Here is a 23559-nt window from a genome sequence, read left to right as displayed (position 1 = left end):
GAAAAATTTCCCCGTCCAAATTTTGATCGAGACCAAGATGTTGATTTGATCTTCAGAAATTATTTTTCATCTGAGTGACTTTCCTGGTTCATATTACTTGCTATGGTACATTTTCCTTTATGTTGTATTTTATTTGCAAACAAACTAGGTTGTCCCATGTGACAGCCCAGCTGAAAAATCACAAAAGTAGGTGGAAGTACACTCAGAAAAAAAAAAACCATAGAATTTTTGGCTAAATGTTAATGTCCTATATAAACATGATCAAGTTGTTATTCATACGTAAATGCTTTCTAATGATACAACATATTAGAACAAAACACAAATTCATCACACTAAAAAGCATGAATTCAATTCCAAAGATATACCTGTGGTCTCATTACAATGTAATATCTTTGAAGCCCAAAATAACAATGAAAGATAAAGATGATGGGGGGAAATGAAGAATTTTCTGTCACTTCAAAATTCAAGTGAAATGAGAGAAAAAGCAATAAATTATGAACTCGAAAAAGTGTTAAATTTCTGTCTTTCTTTTGTTTGCTTGTTTGTTTGTTTGTTTTTTGCCGAGTGTATATATTTAAATACACATTAACCATCACAAATCATTTCAGAAATATTCTTTACCTGAATGATTTCCGTAGTTGTTATTACCTAATAATTTTATCTTCTCTTTTTGTCTTAGTTGCAAATAAACTCGATTGTCCAATTTGACAGCCCAGTTGAACCCCCCCCCCCAAAAAAAAAAAGTAAATTAAAGTAGGTTAAAGTATTTTCCCATTTTTACACTTCATTGACAATAGGCTAGTAAGCTCTAAGCATGAGAAAAAAAAAACTTCTCGGACTTGAATCATTGCAAAATGTTCAAAAGTGATCAAAATAAGAGAGAGTTAGAGATGCACAAGGGTAAAAATGAGAGAAAGAAGAACAAATTTAATGATTAGGATCATTTTGGCATGCTCTGCAGAAGTATCAGACAAAACATGTATATACTTCACGATGGATAAAGCACAGGTCTAAAAAAAGTGGATAAAGAATATAACAAAACTGCAACAAAGTTCATGCTGTATTATATTTCTTGTGAAGAAATAAACCGTTGGTGAATACAGCATGGACTTTGTTGCAGTTTTGTTACTTATCTTTTTATCTTGCCAACACGTGGACTACCTTATCAACATTTAAATATATATTATATATATATATATATGTATATATATGTATATACATCTACATTTTTATGTATATTATATATACATATATATATATATACATATACATCTACATTTTTATGTATATTATATATACATATATATATATATACATATACATTTACATGTTTATGTGTGTATATATATATATATATATATATATGGTTCAAAAAGTTTGCGAATATCATCCATGTGACTGTAGGCAGAGAAAAGATTGTTCTCCCAGATGAGAGAAATTTAAAAAAAAAAATAAGTCGTCACCCGACATGCAGACAATCCTATTCTTCGACTTTTGGTGGTCACATTTATAAAATGTGACCTTGCACCTCAAAACGAACATAAAGTCGCACACACTGATTTTGCGTGAGGACTGAAAATAAGTGAAATGGGGTCAACCTAGCCGAACTTGACTTTTTCATATTTTCTGAAAGAGCGGGTCTTCTTTTTACACTATGCCCAAAATTTTGGTATCATAAAACGGGCAGGAAAGTGTGTTTTTTTTAGCAGTTTATCTCGAACATTTTTGGTAGAATAGTGTGATTAGGTGTGTCTTTAGAATCCCTTTTTCATTTCTGAAAAAACCTTGTCCACACTCTTCACTTTCAAACTCTAATAACTTTTGAAAAGGATAATGCTACTGCTTTGAAAGTTGGCATTAATTATGGACAGAATGTGTTAATGAGGCATGCTTAATTTCAGTTTAATCTGATAATCCCTTCATTGTTGTTTTGTTGTTACTCTGGTGGTTTACTTCCTGGTTTTTGTCCCATTCATCGCACAGCCAGCACGGTTTGGTAAAGATTAAGCGCTTGAATAGACACTGTACTCAGAGCCTCTTTTCTCAGTTCACACTTTTCCCTGAGTTTGTGCTTTTCTTTCCAATATCTAGATAGGTTAGGAGAGTTCATTTGATTTGAGTTATACATCATTTTAAAGCTTAAAGTCTGCTCTTTCAGAATATGGTCTTAACTAAAAAATTTATGTCTGGCGACTTTTTGTTTGTTTTTGAGGTGCAGGGTCACAAATAATAATTGACCAATCATATAATATAATATCAGCAGCTACTGCGGAAACACAACAAGGAGCAATCAATGACGGCTAGCAGTCAAATGAGAAAAAGTGAAAGTCAGCGCCAAATTTATACCTTTTCCATTTTCCTGGTATTGTCCGCAGTTTGTCCGCATGCCTAACTTGTGTTGTCCGGAAGGCATCCTGATTGTCCGCGTTCATTCCTGGTGTAATCCTAGATGTTTCCGCGCTGCCTGGCTACGATTAGCATATTCCGAGGTATTTCGCGCTCTTCCGGAGTGATTCCTAGGAATGTCCGCAGTCAGTCCGCGGACAGTCCTAGGAATGTCCCAGGACAAGCCGATTCACAAAGTTATTCCGCGTCTGTCGCGGACAGGATGCCGAAATGACAAAATTTGCTTCCGCAACCCTTCCGGAGCTTGTCCGCGCCCCAAGTGGACGTCCGCCCTAATGCAAAATTTGACTAAAGCATCAAACTTTCACCAGTGTTAGTACATACCATAAGATTTATTTTAAGATCGAGAGGTAAGTCTGATTTGACCTCTGATGACCTCCAGGGGTCAATGAACTTTAAATATAAGAATATTGATGTTTGGAGACGTTTGTGAATGATAGATGTGATTATGCTGCACTTAACATGCATTAGAGAAACCATTTTCTGATTCAACAGAGCACTGACAGGTTCTTACCTTTGACCTCTGATGACCTCCAGAGGTCAATGAACTTTGGATATAAGAAAATTGATGTTTGGAGACGTTGTGAACGTTTGTAGATGTGATTATGTTGCACTTAACATGAATCTATACTTCAGGGAAACCATTTTCTGATTCCACAGAGCATTGACATTTTTTTTTTACCTTTGACCTCTGATGACCTTTAGAGGTCAATGACCTCATAATATAGTGGTTGATCTGTGATGTTATTGCTTAATGGTGAACATTGTTAAGATGTACAAAACAAGCATATCTGTCTTACAATGAAATTATCTTCATATTCTAAAGAGCAGACAGGTTTCTTACCATTGACATCTGATGACCTTGAGAGGTCAATGACCTCAAAATATCAGAATATTGAACTATGACATCATTGGTTGATGATAAACATGGTAAAGATGTACAAAACAAGCATATCTGTTTTACAATGACATTGTCTTCATATTCCAAAACCACAGACGAGTTTCTGCATTTGACCTCTGATGATCTCGAGAGTTCAATGACCTCAAAAGTATCAGGATAGTTTTGGCATCATTAATGGTAAAACATGATGATGTTCTAGAGAGCCACCTCGTACACCTTGTAGGCCCTGCTTAATAACGAGCCAATACCTTTCACCCATGGAAATCACACAAGGTCAAAGACCTCTAATGAAAGGTGAGGATATTAATATTGATATTGCGATAGTTAATAGTTTATTGTTTATAATGTAGGGCTTACAAACCATGCATTTTCTGTTACAAAAAGTGGCTACTCATTCCGCAGAACTTTTCAAGTAATTATCTACATTGGGTATGTGCACAGAGCAAGGGGTGTCGATCTGTTTTCACGTTGGGGGAGGGAACTTGGAAAATATGTGTAAGCATAAGTCCATGGTGTATAAGGAGTGGAGCGGGGGGGGGGGAGTGTGTGGGTGGGGATTGGATTTTTGCAGTTTTTAGACCTGAAATCAGGGATTTAGTGCAGCTCTTGTTTAAACGTGTGCGTCATCACTTAAATGGAAGTTGGTCGGGTATGGACGCATCTCACCCCCTGCCCCCTCCCCCCCCCCCCCCCCCATCTCGAAGAAGAAGTTCTTGGATTTTTAGAATCTGATGCATACGTTTTGGGGAATATTTGGAAAATTATGGATCGCCAAAGTGTACCAAGTCTATATTGATGGGAACCCAGAAAGAGCAGCATTGGCGAGGGTAGGGTATTTCCATTGCCATTCGAGAGAGCTCTTGTATTTTTAGAAATGAGATTCAAACGATCTGGAACACCATGCACTTTTGAAGGAATATCTCGAAATTTGTATCAGAGAAGTGTAGTAAGTCAGCCATCTATGGAGGGAGACCAATCGAGGGAAGGATGTGGGTGGAGGTATCCCCCTCCACATAATGGAACTTTTACATTCTTTTTGTTTGCAGTTCAATGATCTCGTGCCACTCTTGGTTGAACTACCATTAAAAAAAAATGTCCATCCCCAAATGTGTAGCCATAATCAATGCATGGAGGGAAGGTTGATATAGCGAGAGGAGGGTATGAAAGGGGCTGTCCCCCAACCCTTCCCATGCGAGGGAGCCTTTGCATTAGGAATAGAAATTAAAAAAAAAATCTTGTATACACATTTATGATGGAATATTTGGGAAATTATCAGTAAAAGGAGTGTACTGAATTGAAGGGTAGAAACTGAGGAGGGAAGCGTTAAGTAAAAGAGGATACCCTACCCCCTCCAACAAGAGGGATTTTCTTTAATTTGTTGGAACTGAAATTAAAGATCAAGTACTTACTTTTTGATGATATAAAACCAAAAAAAAAAAAACCGCATCTCAGGAAATACTTGGAGGCAAAGTTTTATGTACCATCACTCCCCTTCCATATTTTCTCAGGAAGCGGAGCAACTACCTCTTGCCCTCCAAGATGAACACTCGTGCATATATAGGAAAAGCCTTTTCATCTTTAGAATTTAAATAATAATATCTCTTATAAACATCTTTCATAGAATTAGGGAAACTATCAATCCCCAATGTTATATATGTGGATGGAACCAAGCAGGGGAAGGAGTCTATTGGAAGGAGATATCCCCTCTCACAGAAGGGAGATTTTTGCATTTCAGAATCAAATTTCCAACAATCTGATGCACACTTAAAGTGAAAAAACTTGGGCAGTTTTTTTTGTCTAAAAAGCAAAAAACAAAAAACAAAACAAAGTCACATCTCACAATTTATTGCGGTGGGGGTCAACTATCCCTGCCACCACCCCACCCCTCCTCCAAACTGATGCCCGTATGTGCATGTGTTTTATTCCACTTGTTGAAAAGAAGAGAGAATTGTAAGAAACAATATTGTTCAGTGGTCGCTATGAAAATTGTTTATCAATAAGGCGATTTCCTTCACCTGTATACCTTAAGATAATATAGGCCTGGTATTTCAAGTTTCAAGTTTATTTCATATTTCCACTTTCTCAGTGACGGGATTACATAATGATTGACAATAAAACAAAAGTACAAAATATATACAACCATATCTCATGTTTGAAAAAAAAAGACAAACAAACATTACACACAAATATAAATGGTCGTTATCATCTGAGGATATCACAAATAAATGTCAGAAATATGATGGGGCCTACATAAAAGCAATGATGCTTGTAAAAACTGTAGATTCCCGAATTTATAGGCGTGAAATTATACGGAGAACGGACATGTTTATCTCGACCAACTTAAATTGTACCAGTGCAAAATCAGTGTTAAAAAACGAACTATCGAACATGAATACTTTAGTATCGCTTAAACGAGACTGTACATATTTCGCCGTGTTTACACACACACAAACACACACACACACACACACACAAAGTGCTATAACAGTATCGTTAAATAACTTGGAGCTGCAGACAAAGACAAAAGACTGGGGGTATTTAAAAAAAAAATAATGTTGCTAAGAGCCGGGTAGTGTGTATCCACTAAGTAATAGCCGTTTTAGTTTGCGTTTGAAGGTGAATAAGGATAAGGAAGAAGTAATATCTTGAGGGAGGTCATTCCAGTATCTGGGTCCAGTAAACATAATTGTTTTCTTTGCAAAAATAGTGCGAGTACGGGGAAGGTGATAAGCGTCACTCTGTCGAGTGGGGTAGCAATGAATAGAGCGATTTCTTTTGAACATGTGAATAAAAACAGATGGTAATTCATTAGTTGTTAGTTTATACATGAAAATTCCAAGATTATGATAAAATAGGTCTGGAATTTTCAGAATTCTGTTTTGATGAAAAAAAAAAAAGTTGGTATGAGCAAAATATCCGGCGTGGTTTATGATTCTTATTGCACGCTTTTGAATACGAAGAAGGGAATCTGATGGTAAATTGATTGCATTTCCCCACGCCAAAATTCCATAATTAAAGTGTGGAGATATTAAAGAAGAATATATACTCTGCAAAATATAAAAAGGGAACAAATGTTTAAGCTTGTTTAAAATTCCAATATTTCTGGACAAAATTTTACTTACAAAATTAATATGAGTTTTCCAGGATAATTCTCGGTCAATCCAAAGCCCTAAAAACCTTGCGTTATTGACCTGCGTTAAACATATATCATTTATTTTGATCTCATGTGGGACAACATTCAAAGAATTACTGAATACCATATAATAAGTTTTTTTTCTATATTTGCTTTGCATGTTATCACACTTATTTCTCTTTTAGTATTCTCCTTTAAATTTTGATGTGAAAGTTATTCACTTTGCAGTGATTTTATTTGTACACGTAGAAAAAAATAATCCAAGACTGCAAATGAAACTGATAAATTACTTAATGATTGACATGATGCTCATATTATGTATTTCTATAGTAACAAAAGTGAGCAACTCAAAAAGCGTGTACTCATTTCACATGAACATTAGCGATTATCCTCTGACCTCTGGAGGATATTGAAAGATATCGAAATGTAAGAATATTGATGTCTGGTCTCACTGGTTTGTAATGGCCCAGCTGTTTATGAAGTAATATACTGAAAAATGCATTTGTGTGTGTGTGTGTGTCCAAATTGTATGCAGAGTATTCCACACACTGTTCAATTTTGACTTCCATCTAGGACAATGAGAAGTTATTTTTTCTCAACTACACTGTAATATCAATATCTATTGAAAAAAAAAAAACCACGGTGGTGGCTGGGTCTAACACATTTTTATTCTTTTGCGTTGGAGATCCATGTCGGATGGTCAAAACAAATATAAAAAACCCAGATATCTCAGACCTAATTATAGGTGATCCGAGTATTCTCTCGGATCACCTTCTGTTTTTGTACGGATTCTTTCTTCTTCTTTTTTCTTCTTATTCTCCTTCTTCTTCTTCTTCGTCTTCGTCTTCTTCTTATTTCTCCTCAAAAATTGTGTAGAGGTTAGCTCAGAAAGTCCTCTGCCTATCAATTTCAAACTTATACCATATATGTATCATGTCCCAAAGACAACAGATCTAGTTGTTGTTACATATCCTCATAGACAGAACTCAACCCTCTATTCCCAGACAATGTAAAAACACCCCAATACTAACTTGGAGCTTTAGAATATCCCTTGCCAACAGAGACATCCGAACCTTTGCAGTGCCGACTAGGATCTACCATAGAACTGAATGGTATTGGCTCTGCATCATTGACAGCAAATCTCTTTTCTTCTTCTCTTTCTTCTTCTACTACTACTACTACTACTACTACTTCTTCTTCTTCTTCTTCTTCTCCTTCTTTTCTTCTTCTTCACCATATTGTGTTATCTTGTAATATTTTGCCGTGGAGCCTTTTCTTAATTGGTTAACAAAGGTCTTCAAAGAGCTATATGCAACAACAAAAAAAATCCAACAACAACAACAACAGCAAACAACAAACAAAACCCAAACCAAAAAGACAGACATCTGTATCTTTAATAGCAGAGCTGAATATTGAGTATCTCTCTCCTGCAGTGTTTCAAAGAGATACAAGAGACAGTGGCTTAGGGTAGCGACTTAACCCCCCCCCCCCCCCCCCCAAAAAAAAAAAAAAAAATCTCTGGGAGTAGGCCTTCTTTGTGCTTTTGCAAATGATGCCTGACATTTCTGGTCATTGGCCCTTTCTGAAGGATGCAGCAGTGGGGCCACAACTTCCTGCGGAGTGGATAGTGTGGAGTTCTTGATGCAGAACATCATCGCTGAATTTGCCTGTGCTGTACTTTCTTACAGGGATTTGCATTGTATTTTTTTTTTTTGAGTGTGGCTGTAACACTGCTTGTTTTGCATGTGATGGTCATTGCAACTGAGGAGTGCATTATCTTCTCTGGATCATTCCAAACTTCATGATGTTTGCCTGGGTGAATTGATCCCAGATGATGCATGCATATTCCAGGAGAGTCCTGAGCAGTATGTGCGGAGTAGCAAAGCACCTGAACTTTATGATATCTTCGTGTGGAGAGAGTCTTTGGTCGAAGTACGGGATAGCCTTTTTAAGCTCCTGTGGCGATGTGATTCCGGCTGAGCTTCCTTTCGGAGTAGACTCCAAAATAGTTTGCACAATCCGCTTTCTCCATGGTTTGCCATGAATGCTTATCTATTCCCTGGGTTGTTCTCGGAAGGCAATATCTAGTTGCAAAACACAGGATTGCTTCATGTGGAATGCATGTTGGCCTCACAGCATGTCGAAGTTTTCAAGATGGTCCATGATGTCGCAGCTGTGGATTGTATACTCCAGGACCATGAGTCATACTGTAACAACCCACAAGCTTGACACTGGCCAATACAGGCCTACCAGCTGGAAGCTATGCAAATATTGCCCATGAGCTGATGTTCTGATATTTTGAGGTCAATGATCTCTTCACAGGTCATATAAGGTCATCAGAGGTCAAAGGTAGAAACCTGACTTGAAAGGCTCTGTGGAACATTGATTCCACTTACAAAAATTAGTTTTTAGTACATAATTATCGTGTTTCAGTTATGACTGACGCATTAAAATATCAATTTTCTTACATTTTGAGGTAATTGACCTCTGGAGGTTATCAGAGGTTAAAGTTAGAAACCAGTCAGGGCTCTGTGGAACATGAAAATAATTCCACTGTAACCAAAAAAAAAAAAATAGTTCTAGTACACCATTACCATGTTCATCATTAACCAATGACACAAAATATCAATTTTCTGACATTTTGAGGTCATTGACCTCTGAAGGTCGTCAGAGGTCAAAGGTAAAAACCTGTCAAGGCTCTGTTGAACATGAAGACAATTTCACTGTGACAAAAATCAAGTTTTAGTACATCATTATACTGTGTTTATTATTAACCCATGACTCAAAATATGAATTTTCTTAGATTTTGAGGTCATTGACCTCTGGAGGTCATCAGAGGTCAATTCAGACTTACCTCCCGATCTTAAAATTAATCTTATAGCATATACTAACAGTGGTGAAAGTTTCATGCTTTAGTCAAATTTTGCACAATTCTTCGGCTTATCTGCTCTACTACAAGTTGTCATAGATGTGTCAAACTACTGAAATCCTTCCATCTAATTGACTGAGAGCAAATTTGTCATAGAAATGTGGCAGTTGTCACTGATGACAAGTTTTATGAAACGGGCCCCCGATTTGAACCAAATTTGGTGACTTTTCCTAGAATTGTATTAGAAACATTTTGGTATGTAATTTAGCTATATAAAGTATTGGTTGCCATGGCAACCATAAACTGACAACCATGTTCATCAGATTTGCATGATTTTCTGTTCCAAGTTCAGTTAACAGTATAATAATTGATGAAATGGGAGTTTTCTTGCCTGTAATTTCCTGAAGGACCAAATGTGAACTAATTATGGTTGTAAATTACGTTGAAATGGCATTCTTATTATTTCCTTTCTGTTTTATATGACATAGGCATCAAACAATAGATATAGTAGGAATAATAAAAAATACAGCATTTTCCAAAGACTACCCTTTTATTTTGTGTTATATTCACACAAGCTTTGCTGGTAATACAATTTGTCTATCATTTTTATCAATATGCAAACTCAAAATTTCAATATTTTGGAAATATGAAATGTGATTCCAATATATGTACCCATTCCATGCGATACACGATAGGTTTTTCTTTATATTGTATTGAATAGCGCCCCCACATATTGACCTTGATAAATTTCAACCATAAGAAATAGTGGAGGTTGACTTGCTTCTCCCTTATGGAGAAATATGAAAATGATAAAAAAAAAAACAATGACAAATAATAAAAACATATACTGGAGATACAGAAATAAAGAGAAAGAACATAAGTTTAGCGTATTTCCTATGTATTTCTCTACATTTTGGTAAATAGCTCCCTCAGTGGATGATCTTGAGAAATTTCAAATGTTGGGTCATAAAAAGTATAAATTGGTTTACCCACGTGCAAAATATGACGGTCATACATCATATAATAAAGAACTTATATAGGGGGGGGGGGCACAGTGTGCCCCCCCCCCCCCCCCCCCCCCTTGGGCCTGGAAGGGGTCAAAATTGCTTGGGCTTTATAGGGTGAAGGCCGTGTCACACCTTTCCGGGCAAGCCTTGCGTGCGACTTGCAAAGAACAATTTTTACTACCCGGAGGTCCCCGTAGATGATCCACACATGACAGTACCTAGCACGTATCTCACCCGTAGTCGCCCTGAAGTGCGCACGCAAATATTTTTACCCGCAACCATGTTTAGCCCTGTCACACCTTTCCGGGCAAGCTACGCGGGCTTGTTGCGTGTAGGGATTTTCCAGCATACCGAACAATAATTTTTTGAGGGCGCACAAGGATTAGGGCGAGTTACTGCATGTGTCTTACTAGCTGGACGCGTTCTACTTGAATTCTACTTGCGGGTATACTGTGTGACCTGTGTACTAGTCGCCTGGGGGCTGACAACTCAGTGAAGAAATTCCTCTGAATGAATGGCAAAAGTCCCATGGAAATTCGTTATCTTGGCTGCAGACGGGGACTGCGAAGTACCTGCGTGGGAGTTGCCTGCGAAGTGCTGCCGCTATAAGGGCCTCCTACTGGCGTTCTTCGTGGACCTCTCCGAGCATCCCCGCGACCCACCCGGAACAAGTTTTGGTCATGCTCGAAACTTGGTTGCTGTTAAATCGGACTTGCGCGCGCACCTCCAGGCAACTACACGCGAGATACGCAATAGGTACTGTCATGTGCGGACCAAGCGCGGTGAGCTCCGGATAGTAAATTAGTAAAAACTAAAATAGTTAATAGTAAAAACTTCCCCGCAAGTGAAGCCGCAAAACTTCCCCAGATACGGTATGACAAGGCCTTGAGCATGCTCAAAATTTGTTCCCAGTGAATCATGGGGGTTCGCTCGCAGAGGTACACGCAAAACACCAGTAGGAGACCCTTAAGGCCGTGTCACACCAGCCTTGCGTGCGACTTGCAAAGAACAATTTTGACTACTCGGAGGTCCCCGTAGATGGTCCGCACATGATAGTACCTAGCATGTATCTCAAAAGTAGTCGCCCGGAGGTGCACACGCATATTTTTCTACCCGCAACCATGTTTAGGCCCTGTCACACCTTTTCGGGCAAGCTACTCGGGCTTGTTACGTGTAGAGATTTTCTAGCATACCGGACATTCCTGAGGGCGGAAAAGGATTCGTGCGAGTCAGCGCATGTGTCTTACTTGCTGGACGCGTTATACTTGCGAGTATACTGTGTGACCTTTGTACCAGTCGCGTGGGGGCTGACAACTCAGTGAAGGAATTCCTCTAATGGAATGGCTGAAATCTCACAGAATTTCATTATCTAGGCTGCATACGGGACTGCGAAGTACCTGCGTGGTAATTGCCTGGGAAGTACTGCCGCTAAGGGTCTCCTACTGGCGTTCTGCGTGGACCTCTACGGGCATTCCCGCGACTCACCCGGGAAAAAAGTTTTGGTCATGCTCAAAAACTTGGCTACGGTTAAATCGGACTTGCGTGAGCACCTCCGGGCAACTACGCGCTAGATACTGTCAGGTGCGGACCAAAATGCGGAGAGCTCTGGGGAGTAAATTTGTTTCCCCGCAAGTCAAGCCGCAGAAGTTCCCCTCGTACGGTATGACAAGGCATGAATGAAAATTGAAAACATTCTTGTTCGCCCCGCTGAAAATCTTCTATGTGAAATACCTCCTCGCCACAAGCCCGCGTAGCTTGCGCGGAATTGGTGTGACACGGCCTTTACGGTCAGCAGGCTCGCAGGTAAATTTAACTCAGGTACTTCTCAGTACCCATAAGTCGCTCGTAACAGGAAACGGATCGGTTTCAAAGCACTCACGCAGGTCACACGGAGTGCAACGCATTATGTAAGAAACAAGTGCGAAACCTGTAAACATTCTTGTTCGCCCCGCTGAAATCTCTTGCGTGCTGTGAAATACCTCCTCGCCACAAGCCCGCGTAGCTTGCCCGCGAAAGGTGTGACACGGCCTTTACGTATAGCTATGGTTTCTCTCAAACAAGCAAACAAAATATATATATGCACTTGTGGCTATTTAACACCACAATAACGTTTGTATACAAATGACACTTGCTATATTGAAGCACGGGTAGAATTGGACTAGCACTCTGTACTTATTTCTACTATTCTGTACTTTAACAAGAAACTGTATAAGAAGTTGATTTTAATACATGTAGTTGCTAAATAGGCCCCTCCTGACAGCTACTGTTAGTCACTTATCAAGCAACACTTTTTATCCTATCATATATTTTTAGTATATTGTTCAGAGTATTATATTAATATTTTATGCATACGGCATCCATATTAGACATGTACACTATTTTACCCTTATATACCTACCTCAGAGCCTTCTGTGGGATCCTCTGCCTCGTCGGCCGTCTTGTTACCTTCCGATACTAGTGACTCATCCATTGAAGAGGAGATGCTCAAGTACGTGGAGAAAAAGGAGAAGGGAGACAGTCTGAACTCGCCTCCAGCTGATGAGATGTCGTTGAGTATATGGGACTTTGCTGGGCATGATGTCTACTATACAACCCACCAGGTTGGTAATTCATAGTAGCCTACAGTATAGATTAGGTGTCATGTTTTGTCACATATAAGATGATGAATGGTTTATGTTCACATGGTCATGACCTTATTCTCCATGTCATGTCATTATTCTTGCCAATTGGGATTTTTGTTTGTGTTTTGTTGTTGTTTTTTGAGGAGAAGGGGAATGGGCAATTGCCATGGACAAGAAGGAAAAGAACGGGTTTGAAAAGGGGGTCGATTTGAACTTGCTTTTTCTGTGTTGTTTTTAGGGTGTTTGTTAAGTGACGCAAGTCATAGTATTTATCATAAAACCAACAGCCAAAGAAAAAGTGAATTCATAATGAGGCCGATAAGTTTTGGTTCAGTCAGAGCAAAATTTCAAATTTTCACATTATTGTACTTTCATGCTTACACTTGGGAACACATCTGTGCTCTTATGGGGAGAACTTTAATGTGTCAGTCCCGCTTAATTCACGAGGTTATCATGATACAGAGGGAAATTGAACCGCTTGGATTAGAGTCGGACGATCGTCTCCCCTAACGGTGCGTTATTTCGTAATCTCCCGAGCGACCGAGCAATTGGGCGATGCCAGACTCGGTGCTATAGCCATAAACGTGTGGGACATTGCTGCCACTGAGACACGTGTGTGTGTGTGTGCGTGTGCGTGTACACATCATACGCAAACATTGTTAACCGCGAGCTGCGGTGATTGGAGGAGAGAGGCCAGAAGACGCGTGGCTCTTTTGGCCTCTCTTCATGCGCATGCGCACTGAGAGTGTGCTTCCATTCGGAAGCTCTCGTGGCTCGGACAGCCATTTTGTGTTAGGAGATTTTTAGTCTAATGTGTTGTTCGCTGACCCATTGAGCCAGTGCTATTCTCATTCGGTGTCACTACATTTGGTACAGAATGGCATTTCTTTCCATTATAAACCCACACAGACAGCATACCTCAAGACAAAAATGTGCATGTATAATCAAGAAGTTGAACAAAATTTATTCTTTGTCATGTATCTCTCAGCTGTGATTACATCAAGAATGTTGAGCGCCAAATAAAACATCACTTGGATATCAAAAAAAAAAAATCTTTGTAAACACGTCTAAATGTGACCGTGCATCACAAAACCAACGAGAAGTCTTATCCTTTGATTTTAGGTGACGACTCAAAAATAGTGAAATGGGTCAACCAATTAAATCTTGAGAATTTCAAGTTTCCTGAAAGTCCTAATCTTCTGCAGCATTATTTGGTGATCCGAGTATCCTCTCGGATCACCTTCTGTATCTGTACGGATTCTTTCTTCTTCTTCTTCTTTCTTTATTTCTGGACAAAAGTTGTGCATCTACTAACTCAGAAAGTTCTCAGAGTATCAATTTCAAACTTATAGTATATATGTATCATGTCCCAAAGACGACAAATCTAATGTATCAGAGTGATTGGTCAACCGTGACGTCACTATGACGTCATTATATGAAAACACATTTTTATTCATATATCATTAATAGAATGGAATTTTTCAATGAAATTTACGTCACATATATTTCAAGTCAAGCGCATTCTACTCATATTATCAAAATTCATATTTATTATTAAAAAGTGCGCGTACGCGCGCGTTGAAATATTTGTATGCTCAAATCGAGCTTAATTTTTTTTTTTGCACACGTTTCAGACCATCTGGAGCATCGTACCTTATGAAAAATTGAAAAAAAAATGGACGGACGCGTACGCGCGCGCACATATACACACGCACAGCTCATATGCAATAAAAATTTCCCGTTTTTTTCACATTTATCAGATGCCTGAAATGTCAAGGAATATTTCTACCAAGTTTCAAGTCAATCTGACTCAATATGACGTCATACGGGCCCGTCAAAGTTGAAATTCCGCGCGCGCGTCAATGGCGATATACAGTGCAACAATGCCAAAAAACCGCCAATTTTTAATCCGATTTTACTCGTCAGGATGGACAGTGACTCCCCATTTTCTTTACATATTTTGAAAGTTGATGAGTTGTACATGTCATTTCATGGGTTGGCGATACTGAAAAAAATGATTAAAAGATATCAAATTTCTTAATAAAGTAAAAAAAGTAAATTTTCAAAATGACGTCATCAAATTTCAAGTTCACTCGAGCGTAATTCACTTATCCTTTGCCGATTTTCACCCTAATTTCAGTATGTTGTAGCTTATTAAATGCTCTTTCATAAATGTCATAACACAATTTTAATTGGATGATGGTATTACCTCGTAAAAATGGATTGAAGGTAACCTTGTCAAATTTGAAACAGTTTACGTGTTATCTCAATGGGAGTGCAGTTTTTATGGAAATGAAAATTGACATGACTATCTTTATCGAGCACTGGCTCACTTATGCTTCGGTGAATTTCTCCCAGATTTTAAAAGGTTGTAGCTGAGACTTTGGGCTATCGTGAATGTGCCCTTTGTTTTTTCATGCGATGTCGGGATTGCGTCAAAAAACTTGGTTGAAATTAAAGCTTATCTTCGATGTATTGAAATATTTCTTTCTGCAACTGTCTTTGCAATACTTCAAGAAAAACATACCCTATCACCACCATATTTTGCACATGTTTAGTTCATGTCACGTACATTATTTCATGAAATAACAACTACTTGATCAGACGCCATCTTGGGTATGTAGATTAGGGTCAAAGGTCATAATGTATTATCCTGTATCTTGGTGAACACATGTCCTATCTTTCCCATATTTTGCACACGTAAAGACCATGTTACAAGGATCATTTCACAAGTAATCATTTTTTGCTCAGATGCCATCTTGTCTGTGCAAAGTGGGGTCAAAGGTCATATGTACTTCTTTCTGTATCTTCGTTATGACGTGTTATCTCTATGGGAGGGAATTTTTCTGGATGTGAAAATTGACATGATTGTCTTTATCGAGCACTAGCTCACTTACCCTTCGGTGAATTTCTCCCAGATTTTAATATGTTGGAGTTGAGACTTTGCGCTATGTTGTTGTGCCTTTTGCTTTTTCATACAATGTCGGGATCATGATAAAAAAAACTTGGTTGAAATTAAAGCTTATCTTTGCTGTATTGAGATATTTCTTTCTTTTTGCAACTTTCTTTGCAATAACTCAAGAAAAACAGCCCCTATCACCCCCATATTTTGCACATGTTTAGTTCATGTCACGTACATTTTTTTCACAAAATAACAACTGCTTGAACGGACACCATCTTGGGTATGTAAATTAGGGTCAAAGGTCATAAATGTTTCATCCTGTATCTTGGTGAATACTTGTCCTATCTTTCCCATATTTTGCACACGCAAAGACCATGTTACAAGAATCATTTCACAAAATAACCACTTTTTGCTCAGATGCCATATTTGGTGTGTAAAATGGGGTCAAAGGTCAAATATACTTCATTATGTATCTTCGTTAGTGCATACGGAATTCGGTACCAAATATGGCAGGTCTGACTCCCTTTTCTAAAAAACACTCCAAACATCACATGGCCAATGTCCCCTCAACACAGATGAAACCTGTATGGTCATGCCTATTGGGATCAGGACTCAAATAATTGATTTCCCAATAGATCGGATCACCTAATTTGTCAGTGTTGACAAATTCCGAGTCTAGTTTAGTTTGGGATTCTAACATGAATGGGAAAGTGCGTTTTCAGCAGTTTCTCTACATCCCTTTTTTGTGGGGGGGGGGGGAGGGGTGGGGGAGTAGAATGTTAAGTATGTCTTAGAGACCCTCTTCCATTTCTTGAAATTATGTGCACACTCTTCAATTTTAAGTCGAATAACTTTTGAAAAGATAATGCTACTGCTTTGAAAGTTAGCATTGATCACGGACAGGTGCAATGCTCTATTTCAGCTTAATCTGATAATCCCTACATTGTTATTGATCCGGTGGTTTACATCCGGTGTTTTGTCACTTTCATCACATTGCTAGCACGGCTAAGGAAAGACTCTGTACTTCAGAGCCTCTTTTCTCAGGTCACACTTTTGCAGAGTGTGTGCTTTCTTTCCGGTATTTAGATAGGGGGTTGGGGGAATTCATTTGAATTGGGTTATACACCATTTTAAAGCTTATATTATTCTGCTCTTTCAGAATCTACCCTACTTTAAAAAAATACATGTCTAGCGACTTTTTGTTGGTTTTGTGATGCATGGTCACAATAGTGTCAGTGCCATGAAATTGTTATTTTACAATGTTTGTTATTTACATTCTGAAACAAATATTGTTGATAGTATGGTTGTATTATCAACATCATAAATAGCAAAGATTAAATGTACAATGTTGATGAATGTAATGTAAATACATTTTATTGGTATATTGGTGTTGCTGTTGTTTTCATGTCAGTGTTCCACGTCCTGCAAAATTGGCTTTTTAATGGAACACTCCTTTCCATCGTTATGATCACTTCTTCTTCTTTTTGCATCATGGCAAAGTGTGCATTCTTGAATATTGTGTTTTATGAACTCTCCTTTCCAGCTAAATAAAATTGACACATGCTCTGCTTTGTATCATATTTTTGTTCAGTTTTGTTTTTTAATGGAAATAAACTATTGATTTGAATGTCGTTCTGTGATGAAAACGTTCATGCCTGGAAACCAGATTTCATTGAAAGTTGGTAGACACTAACTAGAACATTATTGTGGCATTCTGTTAATTCTTACTAGTATTAAACCACGGTCATGGTACTCTCTTTCACCACGCGTCCTACTCACGGCTTGAAGAATAGTCACTCATAATATGTTGATTTGTTTTCTGTCCCTGTTTCTGTTATGCAGGTGTTTTTAACGTGGAGGGCTATATACATCGTTGTCTTTGATCTGAGTCGAGACCTTCACTCAGTGGTCCCACCGGATTCTCGAGACGAATGCTATAAAACGGTTGGTGAACAATGATTAAAATTGTGCCTTCTTAAACATCTCTTCGATTAAAACAACAACAAAATACCAAATTAGAGCACGCCTCTACGGTATTAGTGTGTATTGCATGATAATCTACAATTTTATCGAAATTTGACGGGAAGTTTTATGACTACAAATATATATTTTTTGTACCATTTTCGAGCAAAGAAGACATGCTACACGAGTGGATGCAAACTCGCGACTGACAGAAGTACTGCATGAACTAATAGTGGATATTCTTGTCACTCTTTCTCCCTCTCCCTCTCTCTGTCTCTCCTCCGTCTTTATTTCTCTCTTCCCCTCTCCCTCTTGTGTAACATTATTTTAATCATCAAGAATTCACAATCATTCATTGGGTATTCTCTGCACTCAAACATGTTACACTTCCACACTTTTTGCTCTGAGACACTGGGCCTGTTCTTCATGCGCTACAAGACTGTCTTTGCTCTTACTCTTCAGAGGTTTTTTCAAGAATCAGGATTTTACGAAAACAGAAACGAAAACTTTTTTTCGCTAGTATTTGTAAGAATCCCCGTCTATTCTTCAACCTGTATTTGACATTCACTTGATAGAAAATATGTTTTGACAAATGTTCTTCCAGCTGTATCTGTCCTGCGGTAATCTCAGTAATGGCGAGAGGTAGCTGCACCTGTTCATTGATGCTATCGTACCAGCATAATGGTCTTTGTAAGTCCTGTTGTTCGTGTAGCGTGACCGCACCATCTCAATATCCTGATCTTGACGATGTAGAGGACGTCATGAAGTGGTCCAATCGCTTCTCTGACCCAATTTCACATTGATTTTGACTTCTTTGTTTGTTATTCTATCCCTGAATGTGATGTTTAAGATTTTCTTGTGGCATCTCATTTCACAAGTTTGATTTTTTTTTTCGCTCCAGTTCAGCTGTAAGGGTCCATGTTTCACATACGTATATGTTGCTGTGACTACAGACCGAACTGATTGAGTATTCTGTTTTGGTGACCATACTGTCCTTTTTAGTTTGGTCAGTGCTGATTCTACTTGCGTATTGTATCAACTATATCCCCTTTGACCCATTATTTATCACGAGATGTTTGGAGTTAGTCACTTCCTTAAGGTTGTGGTCTTTCATCTTGACATTTCTTGTGAAACCATCAGCTTTGTTTGACTTGATGTTTGTTTGTTTTTCTGGGTTTATCTCCATGACGTCAGCTGCTGATGTTCCTTATTAGTCTTAGCTGGCTGCAAGTCCATAATTATAGTCGTCAGCAAAATGTAGGTTAGCAATTAGTCTGCCACTAATGCTTACTATGTGTTCGTGTTTCTCAAGCGCATCTGCCATGATTCTTTCAAGGAAAATGTTGAATAATGTTCGTGAAAGTAATATTCCTGTCAGCTCTTGATTGTCTGCTTATAATATAATTTTTTTCTAGAATGTAGAACTGGTATGTAGCAATCTCTGGGCTTGGGCTGACATTCAATAACGATTTTTTGAAAAAAAAATCCAAAATGCCTTTTAACTTCCAGTGGGCTTACCTTTTTTTTTTTTTTTTTTTTTTTTTTTTGGTCGATTTACTATAGGATCCCAAGCTGTAGACAAGAGTGGCTGTGTTCTTAACCTATGTATTTTATACTGACGAGAAAAATGACTTTGATTGAATGCTTGCGGTTTTTCCTTCAGTATCTCTTTATTTTTCTGTATGAAAATTGCATGTTTCTTTGGGTGGTATGAGGTTTCACGGTGCACCACGTATTTTTTTTTTCTTTTCTGGAGTATGTGAATGACCCTGAAAAGGGCCTACCCAATCCCGACGTTTCGGCAAGCATGTTCTCGCCATTTTCAAGGGAATGAGCCAGAGGGAGGAAAATCCGGGTTAAATACCCTCAGGAAGGATCAAAGGGACTTTGATTGGCTGAACGGGCGAACGGGTCACAGTAGGTAGGAGGTCAAGGTTGAGTGCACAGAGTCACTTCCTGTGTGTGTGGGTTGTTACGGTTGGCTGCACACAGGATAATTAGTCCGGGAGCCAGCGGGGGTCAGCCTAGCTGAAAAGGTTACCAATTTTTATGTATATAGCAATTTAGTACATATGCCCCTAAGTATGGAAATGCACGTCTGGCTGGTCATCGGTGGTGGGTGTGGCCAGGAGGGCCAAAAAAAGGACCCCTCAAAATTAGGCTAGCCTAGCTGGAAAAGTAACCCCATGAAAACAATCGGAACTTGTTCGTTACACTTACAGGATAAATGAATGACCATTGCCAGACGTTTTAAGTGGTGGGGGGTAGCCGCCAGACGCTCTTAAAGGCCCAACTCCAGCTAGGCTAGCCTAGCTGAAAAAGTAACTTCGTGAAACCCACTGGAACTTGTTCGTTACATTTACAGGATAAATGAATGACCATTGCCAGACGTTTTAAGTGGTGGGGGTAGCCGCCAGACGCCCTTAAAGACCCAAATTTTTCCAGCTAGGCTAGCCTAGCTGAAAAAGTAACCTAATGAAACCCACTGGAACTTGTTCGTTACACTTACAGGATAATGCATGACCATTGCCAGACGTTTTAAGTGGTGGGGGGCAGCCGCCAGACGCCCTTAAAGACCCAACTTTTTCCAGCTAGGCTAGCCTAGCTGAAAATATAACCTAATGAAACCCACTGGAACTTGTTATTTACACGTACAGGATATATGCATGTCCGTTGCCAGACGTTTTAAGAAGTGGGGGGGGGGGGGGGGGGTAGCCGCCAGATGCCCTCAAAGACCCAATTTTACCAGCTAGACTATAGCCCTGGCTGGAAAAGTAACCTCCTGAAACCCACTGGAACTTGTTCTATGTTTGTATCTCACCTGATAAACACTGTCGACATAGTATTCTGGTGTTCTTTCAATAACTTTCCACACTTTTGAGCTATATGACCACCAAATTCACTCCTCAGATCATCTGATTGCTATCAAGTGTTAATATTGGTGAAGTCCGACTACGTCAACAGTCAAAAAGTCAATGAACTAGGCCTTTTCCATTTGAAAATCTCTGTAATCACAAAGTCGATACGTGGACGAGACATCACTTCGCTTTTGCCTTGTTAGACCGTGAATATTTGTAAGCTTCCGTTTCTAATTCATACAGCACCAGCATTATGTCTGAGAATAGCGATAAAGAAGATTAGAGTCTTTGGCAACAAGTGCAAAAATAAATTCTGTGCCTTATTTGCTAAACAAACGTGGTAGGAGGACAACGACCTGTTAGGCAATATGGCGGACCAATAGCTCTATATTATTAGTGTTATAGAATAAGTGACAATGATGTAGTTCTGAAGCATACTTTTCATTAGATGCTTTTGCAATGACTCAATGTATACTTTTAATCGAACTAAGTATATATCCATGACTTGCTCATGAATTACGGCAGAACGATTCGGTGAGGAAAGTTTTCTGTCATGTCATTACGGAAGAAGTGAACGTGTCAATATTTTGCTATTTGTTCCATAATTATTTCTGAAGTGGTTAAAGGTATTTTCCTAAAACGTTTTTTTTTTTCTTTTATATAATACCTACGTTGCATCCAAATGCCTATTCGTTGAAAAAATGCGGGCCATGTATTCAAAGGTCAAAGATCATAGGTTAATGGAAGTAGGGCATACATTGTACAACATTTCACTAAGTTGTTGTTGTTGGTTTTGTTTTGTTTTTGTTTGTTTTTTTTTTTGGGGGGGGGGGGCATGATTCAAAGTGTCCTAAAACCTTGTATAATACATGTATTTAGTTTTGTAGTCACGACTCTTGCTATGTATGATGCCAAATTCTTCCCGCTCATACAAAATGTAGCCGTTTCAGGGAAATAATCATGATATATTACTTCATGATTTGGTAATGCTGAAGTGGTTCATAACATTCCATTGATACTATGTATAGAACAGAAAGTGAATTTGACAATGGTATATGATATCCGCAATTTACTCTTTGACAGGTTCTATCATCCGAATAATAATGTATAAATTGAATATACAGTAGTCCCCTATTCAGTAACTACAGGTTAAGTTAGATAAGCTGCATTCATTTTGCACGCGACCATGGCGTCATAGCCAAAGATGATTGAATTCTGTAAATCTCTGTGTGCCTGCACAGGATTGGAAAACGAAACAACTTTCTGTGTATAGAACAACGAAACAGAAACTGGTGCATGCATTATTCTCAGTCACTTTGTTATGCATAATGATGGTTTGCTCATCGCAGTTCCGGAATCTCAGCTCGAGGGACTCGAATTGATCCCAAATCAGTCGGCATGCGTATATCACCCAAAACAATATCTGAACACAATTATAACTGCAGTCCTCCATAGTCTGTATTGGTTGCCGATAAGGGCTGGTATCAAGTTTGATTTTCATATTATTAACAGTACCTTGTATTTTAATGTTTTCATCGAAATGCCCGTGTACGATATGCGTATCTCAGTTAACTCTTTAAACCATAGTTGTAATCTACGTGCCAAGAATCTCATGTTTTCAATAAGCGTGAACTCCAAGACATGTCGAGATAAGGACTTTAAGACAAAAACGGTTTGGCATCGTCATTATAAAACGAATTCCCCTTTTACAAGACACGTTTTAGATTTTAGATAGAAATATGGATTCGTTTGAATGCATACAAACCGCTTCTTAAATCCTCTTACATTTTGTTTTTAAGATATGGTGTATACTTTAGAAGTGTAAGAAGCATGCTCTTGTTTTAGAGGCTTTGAGTATAAGAAGCATATGTTATTCTTATAGATTATGTGAATAAGTACGCATTCAAGAACGTTTTGAATAAAACGTATCCAGACAACTGCATATCATATTTTCACCTCTTCCTTTATGCAGATGTATACTCTTGCCGAGAAGGTTAACTGTTTGATAGATATAGTGCTCACCTTATTGAAAAGGTAATTGGGTAAATTTTTGGTTTCAGTATATTATTCAAACACAACTAAGTTAACTTTTACATTAACATTTTCACAACTCACAAATTCCACACGCACACACATTTCATGATTCACAAGATTCAAGTTACACTAATCCTATTTACTTTGCAGAGTTCAACAACAACATAAGTTATATATCAGTTCGCACTATTCAAGGTTTAGAGTAGTTAAGGAACTAAATCGTACCCGATTATGTGATGCTAAGTTGCACCTTGAGATGATGGGCAATATTGCCCCTATAAAGGAGCAGACAGTGACACTGACTTGCTCCTTTAAAGGAGCAATTTTGCAGCAGTCATGGAGCAAATAAGCACCACATAGGTGCAACATCATACCAATAAGGCACAAGATTGCACCCTCACGAGAGGGTACATTCTTGCATCCTTCGGGCATAAAGTTGCACCTAAAGGTACGAGGTTGCGCCTTTTTCAAGGGGGCAAAGTTGCTCCCGAGGGTGTAACTTTCACCCTTTCTTGCGGGTACAAAGTAGCACCCAAAGTTCCAAGATTGCACCCTCAAAACAAGGCACAATCTTGGAACTTTGGGTGTTTCTTTGCACCCTCACGAAAGGATGTAAAGTTGCACCAAGATGTAAAGGCTACACGGGGTGCAAAGGTGCGCCGAAAGGTAAAGGGTGCAAGATCGCACCCTCAAGATAGGTGCAACTTAGCACCACTCAGTGTGGGTGGAAAGATGCACCCTCAAGAAGAGGTGCAATCTAGCACCACTTAGTGTGGGTGGAAAGATGTACCCAAGGGAACATTTTCGCACCCTCAATAAAGGGTTCAACTTTGCACCCTCTCTGCAGTATTATTTTATACACACGT

At 38.7% G+C, this 23559-nt stretch overlaps 1 protein-coding gene across 1 annotated transcript in view; it reads left to right on the top strand.

Annotated features, from left to right (window-relative positions):
* The first annotated feature begins 12826 nt into the window (after nt 1-12826).
* The window catches only part of LOC139729726 (cyclic GMP-binding protein C-like), a 115844-nt gene continuing 105111 nt past the window's right edge, over nt 12827-23559 (top strand). Inside the window, exons 1-2 of the mRNA XM_071640692.1 lie at nt 12827-12916; nt 17682-17783. Coding sequence (XP_071496793.1) covers nt 12860-12916; nt 17682-17783 — 159 coding nt within the window. The 5' untranslated portion in view covers nt 12827-12859. The remainder of the gene's footprint in view (nt 12917-17681; nt 17784-23559) is intronic.

The sequence above is a fragment of the Diadema antillarum genome, unplaced genomic scaffold (assembly GCF_040938485.1).
Source record: "Diadema antillarum isolate AM-2024a unplaced genomic scaffold, OU_Dant_1.0 scf00000002, whole genome shotgun sequence".
Classification (NCBI taxonomy): domain Eukaryota; kingdom Metazoa; phylum Echinodermata; class Echinoidea; order Diadematoida; family Diadematidae; genus Diadema; species Diadema antillarum.
This window is presented reverse-complemented; position numbering and strand designations above follow the sequence as displayed.